The sequence below is a fragment of the Sinohyriopsis cumingii genome, chromosome 6 (assembly GCF_028554795.1).
Source record: "Sinohyriopsis cumingii isolate HCF-2022 chromosome 6, ASM2855479v2, whole genome shotgun sequence".
Classification (NCBI taxonomy): Eukaryota; Metazoa; Mollusca; class Bivalvia; order Unionida; family Unionidae; genus Sinohyriopsis; species Sinohyriopsis cumingii.
The window spans coordinates 30,194,659-30,209,970 of NC_142966.1; the positions used below are offsets into that span (position 1 = coordinate 30,194,659).

General features: G+C 38.4%; 1 protein-coding gene across 1 annotated transcript in view; it reads right to left on the reverse strand.

The window, feature by feature from the left end:
* Nucleotides 1-5,430, reverse strand: part of LOC149796569 (tyrosine-protein phosphatase Lar-like) — an 89,254-nt gene extending 83,824 nt beyond the window's left edge. The window contains exon 1 of the mRNA XM_089960629.1: nucleotides 5,290-5,430. Coding sequence (XP_089816755.1) covers nucleotides 5,290-5,374 — 85 coding nt within the window. The 5' untranslated portion in view covers nucleotides 5,375-5,430. The remainder of the gene's footprint in view (nucleotides 1-5,289) is intronic.
* Nucleotides 5,431-15,312: the final 9,882 nt, after the last annotated feature.

The following is a 15,312-nucleotide window of genomic DNA, read 5'->3' on the forward strand; positions in this document are numbered from 1 at the left end:
TTTACAAAAGTATATGACCGTTTATAAAATTATATTTGACCAAAGAACGATATGTCTCTAAATAAACCATATACCCTTTGGAAAAAAATAAACGACGACCGCTCCGTTGGATTAGTAGTTAGAGCGTCCCCTCTGATGCGGGAGTTTGTGGGTTTCATCCCCGGCCGAGTCATACAACAGACTTATACCTCGCTTAGCGCTCAGCATTAAGAGGATAGTGTTAGGACTGGTAAGCCTGGTTCAGGATAATGTGACTGGGTGGGACATCGTGCTACATGTCTGCGGCATGATGCCCCAGTGCTAGACATCACTATAAACTGCTTAACTGCAGACATCGTAGTGATATGACTGAAATTTTGTTAAAGCTACGTTAAAAATCCAAATCACACACACACACACACACACACACACACACACAAGATCACAGCATAGAGAAAAATAAACGGAGAAATTGTGTGCTGAAATTAAAATCCTTCGGGATTACGAAAAAATAATCCGACACGGGCTTTGCACAATTAACAAGTGTTGGTGTGTGTCTGAAAAGATGGGCAACAATAATCTCAATAATCAGAACAAAGCCCTATTACCTCAGTCCATTTCAATAATGAGATTAAACTATTTTAGTTCATTTCATTAATTAGAATAAAGCCCTAATGTCACAGTCTATCTCAAAAATAAGATTAAAATATCTCAGTCCATCTCAACAATTAGAATAAAGCCCTAGTATCTCAGTCTATTTCAATAAGCAGATTAAAAAATATCAGTCCAACTCAACAATTCAATTACAGCCCTATTATCTTAGTCTATCTAAAAAATAAGATTAAAATATATCAGTCTCATCTTAATAATTAGAATAAAGCCCAAATATATATGTCCATCTCATTAACTACGCTAAATAAAATCCTTTATAGTTCAGCCAGTCTTAGTAAGTAAATTACAACCCCTAATAACTCATTCATCCCAATGTTTTAGGCAGATACATGTTATATTGACTATAGAGAAAACGTCAGAACTTAAATCGAGATTGGACAATTGAAGCAGGCGTTGCCTGTGTTCGTTTGAAGGGACACACATCAATAACTTCAGTAAATAAGACGCACTCGTGTATTGAAAAACTTGAAGACAACAAAGCCTTATTCGTCCTATCCCCATTGACTCGATGAGTTAACTGTGGGTATCCGACTAACATCCTTAGTAAATAATTGGTTGTTCTTTGTTGCTTTTGTTTTGCTTTTTGGCGGGGGTTGGTGGTTTAACACCATTTCTCAGTGCAATATATTCAATACACGGTGGCCTCTATATCTGATGCAGGAAGAACCAGGGACAACACCGGTAAGAAACACCGACTCACGGGAAACTACTGGGTACTTTCTCAGAGACCCACACTGGCCGAGACCGAAACTAGCCGACTCACTGGAAGCTACTGGGTGCTCTCTCAGAGACCCGCATTGGCCGAGCCCGGGACTAGAACATACGCAGAAATAAGTAAGATGGCAGAGATCGGTAAAGGCGGTTGTTTTAGACCACTAGGCCACCCGGGGACCCCAGAAAATAAAGTAGACGACAAAAAATGCAAACTAAAGTAAATGCTCGTCGAGCTGAATAAATAGCATCGAATATTTAGAATTTCGGTATAATATGCAAGTTCTAAAGTAGATATGTAAACGCATGAGGCAACCTAGGCGTCAAAGACTCAGGTGGGGGGAAGGGATTGTGTGTTGGGGTCATCATGAGAACCGAGTGACAAGATTGTAAAAAAAAACATATACACTGATTTTACTGAACATAAGATGTCATGCGAACGCAATCTAGAAATACGAATGACTCGTATCTCATGTCACCCTGACGGATAAAAATGAACGACACACAACAAAATAATTGCATGTCTAAGATATATATATATATATATATATATATATATATATATATATATATATATATATATATATATATATATATATATATATTATATGCGTGCGCGTGTGTGTGTGTCTCACGTTTGCTCAACCTCAATTAGTAAGTCAAGTATAAACTAAGGTATTATTAGAAGCCATGGTTTGATGTCTAAACATTTCCGCAGGCTAGAGTTAATCCCTTATGCAAGGCTACCGTGCCCAGAGAAAAGACCCGACATCTTGAATCGGCACAGGCTTTAGATCGAACGACTTCCCACCTATGTGTTACAGCTTAGTCCTAAGAACAGAGGAACCCGCGAGAGACCGGGATGTGTTCTAAATTCATCCCCACGTTGGCAGACAGCGAAAATGACATTGTCCGCCAAGTTTGATTGGATTGGGTCAAAGCGGAATTTAGGGTGTGATAACAGGTTCGATCCAAATTATAACTTCTAACTAGCAAGCGAAGATTTAGTCTCGCCTAGGAAGTTTGCTGAGTAATATAGGGTTACTCCGAGGAAGTCACGCGTAATTTCGCGGTAAAACATAGAAAGGAGAATCTAAGGAAAGACAAAGCTTCGTAAAGGTCAGTAAGGTATTTGCGAAATTTTTGCAGAATATTATGGCCATGTAATTGTAATTATGTGTAGCATGTATACTTAATTAACAGGATCGTTTAGTACATAGATTTACCTTTGTAGTTTTTAATATACATGCGTATTTGAGAAATGAGCTCGAGTATTATGTAGAGAGTTATTTAGATTGTTAGATTGTGGGCAGAATTAATTTTGTAATTCGCTATTAGGTTACTTCGTAGTAAACTAGTGCATTTATTAATGTGATATGTCAGAATTTACACATGCTTGATTTGTGGATTCGAAAATGATTGAAGTGTGTAAGATTAGTTAATATGGATATATGGATATATCAGAGCAGGGTCATCTGAATATTTGTGTACTTTGTATGAGTTGTAATGTAAATAAATGCAACTGACTGCTGTGATATTGTTTAGTATAATGTGATTAGGAATATATTACTGATACGACGCAATTTATTGATGTATGTATGATAAGTTAATTATACCGTACTTTTATTACGACGTTGTTTTACCCTATTTCGATGTATTGTTGTTGTGGGTTTAACGTCATATTTCAGCACACGATTGAATATGCATGGAGGCCAGTATTAATGGTGGAGGAAGAGCCCGGGGAAAACCCCGGGAAGAACCACAGACCCACGAGAAGCTACTTGCAAGCTTTCTGTCGTACCCACATCGGCCGAATCCTAGACTCGAACCCATGCAGACAGAGGTGAGATGGCAGTGGTCCGTAACGGTGAACGATTTAGACCGCTAGACCACTCGGGGCCCCCTGTTTCGATGTGAATGAATGCGTGACCGAAGAAATTTAATAGCCGTTATCTGATTATAGGCTGGGTGTAGTGTGAGGTAAGAGGGCTAACGAAAATATTGTACCCTCCTTGCTTTTTCACAGGAACCTTTGGGGGGACAAAACTTCCAGTTCAGTTAAGTCCCGAGTCTCTTAGAGGGGAGACGGGAGACGGAAGTGAGACTAGCAGAGCAGACGGAGTCGACAATTCCAGTCGGTGGAGAGAGGCGATGGGGAGGAGAAAAAGGAGTCGAGGATGAGATATTGGAGAAGGAGGTGGAGCATAGAGAAGTCGATGAGAAGAAGGTATATGTAAACGGTTGGGAGGAAGATGGGAAGGAATTGGACGAGTACGAGAGAATAATACACATATGAGTAGCATACAATGATAAGTTGAAAGCTATCTTATATTACTAATAAAATGATGCAACAGGGTCGAGCAGAAGGAGAGTACTTGGGAAATTTTAAGCACATGACTATTGAATTGTCATTAAATTGTTATTCGTTGAATTTCACATTTTTGTATATTCAATAATTTAACCGTCGGTAGTGCTCGCTGGAGGCTCAGAGCTTTGCATCTTTCTTTCACTAAGTTAACTTGCAACCAAAATATAGCCTGGGTGGGACTTCTATAATAATTTAAATAGAATATTGGGAGCACCCCTCCCCAACCATAGCACACCTACCACAGACGACAGTGACGGCATAACAACCCGTCACACCAGGCTTTTGTTATTGTGGTGAGCATTTTGTGAAAATATATAACAAACCTTGACGTTAAAGATGGCGACCTGTTAATATTCTTTGGTTTTTAATTTTCAACAAATTGTTTTAAAATTCTTTTATAAATTTGTTTCCATGTCACTGAGAAGTAATAGCGAAATATTCATTTAAATATTCTGACTTAAATAAATTATTTATATTCTCCGAGGATATGATTAATAGTATTCTTATTTAACTGTCTTAATGCAGACAAAAAAGCTGCATTTTCTTAGTTCATTCTTTTTTAAATTTGAACGAATTGTTATTTTAATCAATTTGCATCAAAGACATTAAAATTAATAAAAGGGGGTCCATGAATTCCCCAGCTTTTGAAATTTCAGCATAAAAAACAAAATTAAAATGGTGACATGTGAAAGAAAACTAGGTGTCAGAATGATTATTGGGAGGAGACTGGTCATGTAAGTTATAAGAAGTTTTCATTACCGTGATGGGACCCCGAGTGTCCGAGTGGTCTAAACTTCTCTCTGTTACGGATCACTGCCATCTCACCTCTGTCTGCATGGGTTCGAGTCTAGGATTCGGCCAATGTGAGTACGACAGAAAGCTTGCAAGTAGCTTCTCGTGGGTTGGTGGTTCTTCCCCGGGTTTTCCCGAGTTCTTCCTCCACCATTAATACTGGCCGCCATACATAGCCTATAGTGTGCTGAAAACGGCGTTAAACCCAACAACAACAACATTACCGTGATATCAAATATCGTGCAAATTCACCAGCAATTGTTGCGAAAAGAACAAGACGGGATAGAAAGAAAAGGAAAGATATAAAAAAGCAGATAGCAAATTCAATAAGTGTTCATATAGGGCTGACGACCATCTCTTCTTTCAAAAATCTTATATATCTTATTACATGCTCATTGTTTTGAGTGCGCTGGGTCTATTAATTTAACACAAACTGGAATCACCACTTGGCTGATTCATGCATATATCCTCGTATGCGTAGTCTTGACTAATGATAAATTAGTACAACACGACCACAAGATTAATACACATTTAATATACAATATGATCCTATATTGTCCGTTTCGATTACTTTCAACATGCATGAGCGAATCCGTAACACATTACGGGCTGTGAAAGAGATCCTTTTAGCTAGCTAACAATCTTACAACTGTTAGAACCGGGAGAGACTTACTGGCCAGGAAAATATGTCCGCGAAATTTCAACATGAGTACCTTTCGCGTTCACCGTAATGGTTTCTATAATGTAATACAAGTAATTATACTTACAGACTCTGCTTGGGCAATGAGCAATCAACACAAAAACAATTAATGGAATCCACGACACGAGACTCTTATCGGGTATTGATGTCATGACGGCATGCGGTACCTTAGCTGGTATGACAGAATTAGTGTGACCTAACCCGTTACCTGTTGAGAACTGTTCTGATAAAATGTAGTTATATTTATGCTTACTAAGAGTGATTTCCCTTAGTGTAAGGTCAAAGGGTTTTCAATGCAGAATTACATTATCCTTATCCATCTAATTTATATAAAATATTATTTAAGAAAAAATTCAGCAACCTGTAATATTTTAATTGAGAATTAGCATATAGCTTTTATATAACATATGTAAAATCTGCATTATTTTGACACGTAACTATCAAAATTCCTTCTAAATAGAGACTTTCGGAATGAGCTCTTAATTTTCTAACATTTTAATTCTTAAAGTCAAAATATTGTGATGTGTAAATTCATCTATATTAAAGATGTCCAATTCAATACCCTACAACTTAAATGAACTACAAAGTTCGGCAATTCTGACAATATATGCGTTTTTGGATGATGTTGAGAGAACATTTTTCTCTCTCTCTCTCACACACACACACACACACACACACACACATATATATATATATATATATATATATATATATATATATATATATATATATATATATATATATATATATATATTCCATTTCTCTCTCTTTCTCGTCATAATACTAAGGTTTCACTTTTCACTTTAGTGTGAAACACGAGACAATTCTATTTTACTCGTACAAATACACCGAGAAAATGTTGGTCGGCGCTTTTTAATCCTACTTGCGACTATCATTTTGATGTATTGGGCTCGTCAGCCAGCAGCGCGCGTGCAATAGACGTGGACAACACCCTTCCTAAATCTTCGCAGCGTCATACATCCATGTATATAAATGCTATATGCTGCTTATGACATGTTTGCTTATTGTTGTTTATTAGGGGTTGTGGGGTTGGTTGTTTTTTCTCTATTTGTTCAGTTTTTAGGCGGTTGAATCTGCAGATAATCTTTTACAAGGTTATACGGCTTCTACAATTTTTTTTTTAATTATGTCGCTCGTATCAGCGTTTTATTTGTTAGCATCGTTACTTGATATATTTTGTTCGAAATTATATTGATGTAGATACGTAGTTTAGGTTGAGTCTGCTCAGTATATGACAATCATGTTTACGGCGGTAGCTGTATTATACGCTGTCGCATTGTTCAATTTCTTAGCACGGTTACTCTATAGACTTTGTCTAAATAGGTAGGTTATGCTGTAAATACATGGCACATTTTTGGTTCACTAATATCATTTACGTTCTCTAAAAAGTCACGAAAGTGGCCAGCATCAAAAACAACGTATGTCTTTGTTTTAATTATGCACCCATATACTTTGATTTGTAATATTTGCACGACTAACCTAAGGAAAGAGTAGGCTGGTTTATGTGCATCTAATTTTACAATCTCGTCAAACAAATTCTACATGTGAAAGAACACACACACACACATACACACACACACACACACATATATATATATATATATATATATATATATATATATATATATATATATATATATATATATATATATATATATATATATATATATATATGTATATATATATATATATATATATATATATATATATATATATATATATATATATATATATAGTATAGAAACAGGAATTTTAAGTGCATATATATATTAGTGTCATATGAAACTTCAATGTATTCATAAAATGTTGCGACTCACGTTTTCTATAACCATTCATCGTCCTCAGAATAGACAACTGTATCGTATTAAGTCGATGCTAGTCCCCCGCCGTAAAACCACAAAGACAGTATTTACAGAGGTCCAAAAGATCTACTCATAACAAGATGGAAATCGAAATCAATTCCCCCCTTACTATGACCGTGACGTGTTGGCAGTGAATCTTGCTTTGGTACGCAGCAAACCTTCCACCCATGATATACATTGGCAAAGTTTCATAAAATCGCTCCAACAGTTGCAAGATTAAGGTCAGGTAGACTATAACTATTACCCTCACTAACCAACAACGGTCAAGCACACAAAACAAATTAAATATACATATCAATACTACTAGTAATGAAACATTAACACCACGAAGTAACCCGAGACTAAGCAAACTAATAGGACATAAGCTGACGCACTAAGGAAACACTTACCACAGCGGTGTGAAATGTTTATTCTTATGTTAGTTGCTTAAACAAAACTTTGCAAAGTATCATTTTATGGTCGAACAGTTGGTAAGGATATCCACGCACTCTTCAAAGACTGTATGACTTCGTTATGTGGTTGTTTTTTTTTTTTTAAGAGAGGAAGCAAGCAAATATTGTCTTGAACGTTAAATTACTGTGATGAGTAATGTCACCGCTTTTGGTTAGGCAGTCTTCTGTGTATTGTATATCAAATCGGAATTGTTGCACACAATGGCGGAGAAAGTGAAGTACTCGAAAAACCATGCATTGTTTTAAACCATTTTCATTTGAGAAACTTTGCCTAATGTAATTATAAATATAAGCTTGTGGGGATTCAGTAGAATTTGAAATATCCAGGAGAGTTGCACGACGCTTACACTGACTATTCTCTAGCGCCTGAGACTGAATATTCCGAAAAAATGGGACTCCTCTTTCCACAGAGGCATCATTACCAAGCCTAGCAGTCATTACATCCGATGTACTACGATCGCCCGTAATCTGCTGAAGAAGGGCCAATGAGTCGCTCAGTACCGAAACATACAGCTCTTCACCTGATTTGGCATGATGGTCATTCATAATTACGAAGCGCTTAAGTTCGACCAGAGCCCATGGATGGCACAATATGTCCAGAATAACATAGAAGTGAGGGCTAAGATCTTTAGTAGTTTCGACGTGGACTACATTAAGCCACTCAAAGACACCGTCCTAACTTGGGCAACCACGTCGCGCCAGACATCATGCAAATCAAATCTACTATCTTGTTTCATCTAACTTGTGACGCCTTGAGAGGGACCCTACGTGGATCCGAACAAAAGGTATTAGACCAGCCCCGGCTATATGCTTTACATATTTGAGCCTGACCGGATCACTAGATCTCCGGGTCGCTTCTGCTCGTTTCCTGCCCTAACGAACGCCCTGAAACACTAGCCTATTCTTTATGAAGACTAAACTGGGAGCTCACATTTTGAACTTCCAAGATGAGACGCTCACCATCGTCTTCTACATCATGGTCCAGCAAGAACTTGGCCTGTTTTCAGCAATGACAGTTTAAATGTAAATGTCATGAATGGACGGACGGCTGTCATAATAAGTAAATTGTCGTGACCGGCAAGGAAGCATCTTTTGAGACTCGTCAGCGCATCCGCTTAACTGGCCAAGAAAATCAATTCAAAATCAAAAGCCATTGAGCATTTCTAGCCAGCAAGATAGTAGCTCTTAAGGAAGACCGTCCTTATTTTGCAGCCTCGGAAAATATTTTCGTAGCAATGCGACAACGACGAATTGGATAAAACATCTGGCAATTAAAACCGAGATGCCCGACGTGCGGGATGATGATAAAAGAGGCAAGTCAAATTACCTCGCAGATCTAACAGACAAGGGGGCGCGCGACATCGTTGTTGCTACCATAGCCATGGATGCGAGCACTTTCATCACTAGAGTTGACCAGAGAGGCAGACGACGCAATGGCATATTTCCATGACGTTGGCACACGTGGTACTTTCCAGGGTGGTACCCGTGCGTCCTGTTGACGTACAGTACTACTGTTATGCTGACAGCCTCACAGCCAAGCAAATTAGAGGAGCTTGCAGGACCCAGCACACGGCATCAACTTCAGCCATTTCGTCAAGGTTCTAAAATCATTGCAAAAAGAAATAAGCATCTTTCTACTGTTAGCCCGTCCCTTTTCCCTGGTGAATGCTTCCAAGTTGGGGATTATCAAAGAGGTTGCTGATCAATCATTTCGTTTAAAAAGAAGCTGTTGTTATCTGCAACATAATGTGAGACATCTCCTGGTGCTCGCAGAAACACAAGTCAGTACACTGGGTTCCTAACGATCCCTCCAAGGCATAGCTGCACGTGGCCTACAGCAATCGCGTCGGCACCTCAGACCCGAACGGCCTGATTGCACTCGCCGACATTGTCTGAAACGTAACGTTCTTCGGCGTGGATCTTTCCTCGCTCCCATCCCACCAGAATAGCGCTGAGACCACAGATAACCTCGTAGTCCTCAAGGCCTATGATGCGCTACACGATTAGTGGAGACCGTTCGATAGGCCGCAAGCTTAGAAAACTGACTGCAGTGCAATCCGCAACGTGAAAGTTACCACTCATCGACCTGAAAATATTGCCAAAAAGCGAGACCTTTACAGCCAATGAGCTGAAGCAAAAAAGTACACCTACGATAAAAACGCGTTGGTTCAAATGTGCTTGGACAAGAAGATCTCGTTTGCCACAATTTACACCCGCCGACAAAATGCAGGTGGTTCGAAAACAGCACATAGATGCTACCGTCACATTAGGTTATGTTTATTTTTCCGTATGGCCCAGACTGCTATAAATGAAGCGGTTCACGTAGACATTGAGTTACTTATCAAAGAGATCGCCTAAGAAACTTAAACACGTCCTTCAGATCGCATCGCTTTATATCGGAGTTCTCTCCAAAGTAAGTACGAACACACCTAACATCTTGAGACGTCTTTCAAAATCTACCCATCGAAATTAAGATGACGGTAAAGTGGGTAGATTGCACCGCATGTGCAAATGATCTGGTGATAACTATTTGATCATCCCGTTCACGTTATGGCAAGTATACTTATACGACAGCCATTAGTTAAAACTATCAGTATAGGTATCAAGTTATTTTTATTTAGATTACTTAGAAATATCACCATTGCTAAATTTAAAGGCCCATGCTTCCATCCATTATCTGTAGTTGGTCACCGTCAGATCTTGGGACACCATAGCTTATGAAAAATTCTCTAAAGATCTTTATTTCAAGCGATAAAAGAATAATATATTACCATTTGACACACGTAATGCCTATCCAATCAATTCATATGCTTCCATAAGTCGACCAAGGCTACTCATACGTGCTGGAAATAAATCCTTACCGAGAACATAAAATGTCATGCACGTTTTTGTAAATAAAATATATATTTATACGCAAGAGATCTCGCAACGGGCAAATTAACCAACACATGCACGAGCCTTTACTCATAAGGGCATCAAGAACAGTTTCTTTATCAAGTGAAGGGTTCTTAAATGCGGTAATTTTATTCTAACAACCTCATAACTACACATCACAAAAACCTACACTTGCATGCCTTGTCGAGTTTCAGATTTGCATGAATCGTCAGTATGTCTTTCAAAGCTGAATATTGTACTTAAGGTCATGCAGCACTAACACTACCCTTAAACCTGATACAAAGAATTATTACAGTCTCAAATTACTAAACACAAATACCACAATATATCCAGTAGGGAAACAATTGCAATCTGAAATATCAAAAAAATATCGTTTACAATTGGTCAAGAAATTTCCCCAAATCTGTGTCTGACAGAGTAAAATGTTATTGCGCACTTGCACTAACCACACATATAGGCCACACACGTTTAATAAAACCTTCCAACAGGTGTAAGAGGAAACGTTTTGACAAGTTTTGTCACGGAAGGACGGATGGATGGAATGACCGACTGGTAAACGAAGGCAACGATAAAAGCCACATAGCCAAGCATACGTTTTACCAACTCTGTATTATTACATGAAAGGCATTGTGTGTTGAGTATGAGCAACTGACAGTAAACAATATTTCATTCTGTTAGGGATTTCTTGCTGTCGGGATAAGTGTTTACAATACATGAATTTCGCCATTATCAAGTAGCAGATGGACACCGTCTCCAGCTTAAAGGGGACAAATGACATTAAAGCATTTTTCTTTAAAGGACTACTCTTCTGATTTATACTTAGTATTCCAAGATGAGGTGAAACAAATGAATAGGAAGACTTCTTGAAGCAACAAAGTCGATGAGAAAAATATCATTGTCATTAGATTAGATCAATGAAAAAAATAATACTGTTGAGAGATAACAATAGAGACAAATTAACATCTTCTTTGAAGAACAAGATGGTCGCTATCACTTAACCGGCTTGAAGCAGCTGTTCCGTTTTTAAGTGCCGTTTTCACGATATTTGTGCTTGTTGCCTGTCTTCATCTACGTTATTGTGTTCATTACGTATTGGCTGTTAAATTCGTATGTGTTTCTTCATCTCCTTGCTTTGGAAACGAGAATAATTATACTTTTTCTCAGCTGTCTTGCTCCACTGTTTTTGAACAAACCGTCGTCACGTGATACTCGCATGTCAACCCGTTTATGCTACGATGGACCCTCATTAATTGCTTTAAATGTTCACTCCATGGCTCTCCACACTACGTTGTGCTCTAGACCAAACGAACTGGGACTACATTCATCATTACCTAAATGTAAACAGAAGCGAAAAAATAACCGTTGTTTCAAAGCTGGCCGGCGTAGAACAGAACGAAGAATTCCAGTTCTCTCCCTTATTTCGACACAACCATTAAAAAAAATTTCAACTGTTAATTTAGATAACCTAATTATGTCAACTACCCATGAAATACCTCTGCGCATTGCATTATTCAATGCCCAGTCAGTAGGACCACCGCACAAAAGCACAGAAATAGTTAATTTGATGAACGACGAAAATGTTGACATATTATTCTTGACAGAAACGTAGCTAAAAACATCAGGCGATGAGCCCAAGTGTGCGGATCTAACACCCACTGGCTACTCCATCATGTCGTTCCCCCGTAATTCTCGCGGAGGTGGAATTGCTGTCATCACAAAGAACTCCATGATAAAACGTCTGAACTACACCACAACATTCACTTTCGACCACACATCGTTTGACTAGTCCATACCACACTTACACTGGAGCAAAGGTAAGTACATTTTTTCTGCCTATACCGCCCTCCTCCTAGTAGAAAAAACAAGCTGGCTGACTCTCTCTTTTTGGAGCAGTTTGCGAATCTCCTGGACTACGGAAATTCGATAGGTGGCAAGCTAATTGTTCTTGGAGATTTCAACTTTTACTTTGACTGTCCCGGAATTTCAAATACATCAAAACTCCTAGATTCCATTAATGTTTTCAACTTCAAACAGTCAGTTAACCAACCCACCCATAAACATGGTCACATTTTAGACTGGATTCTTCATAGACCTGATGATAACATTATACGGTCCTCCTTGGTATCCCATGACCTTGCATCAGATCACCTCTGCATTATATGCCATCTTGACGTATCAGTCCCTAACCCTCCACCTTTATCTGCTACCAAGAGAAACCTCCATATGATAAATAGAACCAAATTAATACACGACATCCAAGCTAACCTAACAACTTGCTTACCTCCTACCGCAGAACAACTCGATAACTGTCCGCATTCATTACTTGACAAACATGCCCCAGCTACCAAGTGCAGAGTATCAATTAAAAGGTATTCTCCATGGTATAGCAGTGTTGGGACCAGCTTCGCACTGCTAAAATAGACCGCCGTAAAGCTGAGAGGCTGTGGCTTTCCACCAGACTCACTATTCATAAGCAAATCTATGAAGTAGCTAAGAAGAACGTCACAAATATAGTCCATGCAGCGAAATCAGCCCACTACACTACTAAGATCATGGAAAGTTCCAGCTGCAAAGAGCTTTTCGAGATTGCTAACAAGCTAATGTCAAGGAACAAATCAACACCACTTCCAACTACCTTCTCTCCAGTCCACCTTCCGGACATGTTTGCAATTTTTTTACGTGACAAGGTACAAACTATTAGAGATAAGCTTGACAACACAATTTCAATTGACTCTTCGTCACCATAGTGTTGGGATACAGAATTTGAGCGACAACCATTAGCAGCATTTGAACCTGTCTCTATGGATTTGGTACGTACAATCGTGATAAAGAGTGCACTAATGTGAACTTGATCCAATTCCAGCATCAATGCTGCTTGAGTGCTTAGATCCAGAATTGCCTTCACTAACTGATATTATTAATACCTCTCTCTCATCTGGAGAATTCCCATCATTTTTCTAAACTGCCATTGTAAAGCCTCTGCTGATGAAACCAACATTAGACCATAACGATTTAAGGAACTACCGCCCAGTTTCTAATCTCACATTCATTTCAAAAGTCTTAGAAAAGGTTGTTCTATCCCAGATTGTATCTCATCTAAATTCAAACAGTCTTTTTAGCAATGTACAATCTGCATATCGCCCTTGCCACAGTACTGAAATTACTCTTTAAAAAGTAGTTAATGACATTCTCTCTGCATTGGATAGCGGACAGATTACAGTCCTCACCTTCCTTGATTTGTCTGCAGCATTTGACACAATAGACCATGATCTATTACTTCACCGTCTCCAGCATGTATTTGGCATTCATGATACAGCCTTACTGTGGTTCAAGTCCTACTTGGTCAACAGGACACAAAATGTATATGCAAATGGAATGCATCCCGGCCCAGTTGATCTATGTTGTGGTGTTCCACAGGGATCTGTTCTTGGACCCGTTTTCTTCATTCTGTACACTCAGTCGCTCTCAAGTGTCATAGATCATCATCCAGTGTCTCATCAATTGTACGCTGATGACACGCTAATATACAAATCTAGCCATCCAACCGAAGTTGATGCTACCATCCAAGGTGTAGAGAGGTGCATTTCTGATGTGAAATCATGGATAACATGTAACAAGCTGCAGATGCTAGGTGTTACTCTGGACAGTACTCTCACATTGCACCAACATGTCATGAACATATGCAAGGCTGCATATCTTGAGCTGAGACGCATCAGCTCAATTCGCAAAAATCTTTCAGTTGATGCCACTAAAACACTTGTGTGTTCATTAGTACTTTCAAGACTGGACTATTGTAACTTAATTCTGTCTGGTTCATCTCAGTATCTACTGCAGAAACTTCAAAAAGTTCAAAACACAGCTGCTCGGATCATACTTAGAGTGCCACGATGAGAGCACACCTCCCCGCTGTTCTGTACCCTACACTGGCTATCCATTCGATCCAGAATCAAGCACAAAATTTGTTCTCTGTGCTACGTTTCACTGTCGGACTCTAGTCCAACATACCTATGTGACCTTACTCATGTGTACACACCAGCAAGATACTTACGCTCCTCTTCTGACAATCGTATACTCATTATTCCAAGTATGAAAACATATGGACAGCGTTCTTTTGCATACCAGGGCCCAGCAACGTGGAATGAATTGCCCACTGAACTTAGACACAAAGACACAGTGATCACGTTCAAGAGGGCTCTCAAAACTCACTTATTTAGACAGCAAGAACAGACTTAATGACCTAATAATGTTTCCTACCTGAAATATTCTCACCATGTTTTTTATTATTTTTTTTTTTTTATTTTCTAATTTTATGTTGCTTGTTTTTGTAATAATTTTATTATGTTTCTTATCTTATAGGTGTTGTCTAAAGTTGTAAAGCGCTTAGAGCTTTTAAAGATTAGGCGCAATACAAGGTCCTCATTATTATTATTATTATTATTATTAATTCGAAAAGCCTAACGAGTTTCTACCATATATAGTCAATGTTTTAAAAGAGACAATAGTTGTATGTATTGCCTACATTGAATCATGTCTTCCTCTTATTCACAGATTGTATCGACATTTGTTTTTATTAATAAAAATAAAAGTGCCAGTTAGAATAATGTGTGATATAAGGGTAAGCATACATTTTTAAGGTGACACTATTTTACAGTTTTCAGAGTTATGCTGATCGACTTTACATATACTATGACGTAAATACTTCAATTTCCTCTCATTTCCCTCTTGTAAGTGTAGCAAAAGAATGTCTTTGTAATCCCTTCTATACAGACGTTCCAAATAACCGCTTATTAAATTTTTAAAATGAAAACAAAATCATACATATATCATCCTCTCTTTATTCTGCAAGACAAACAGCCAAAC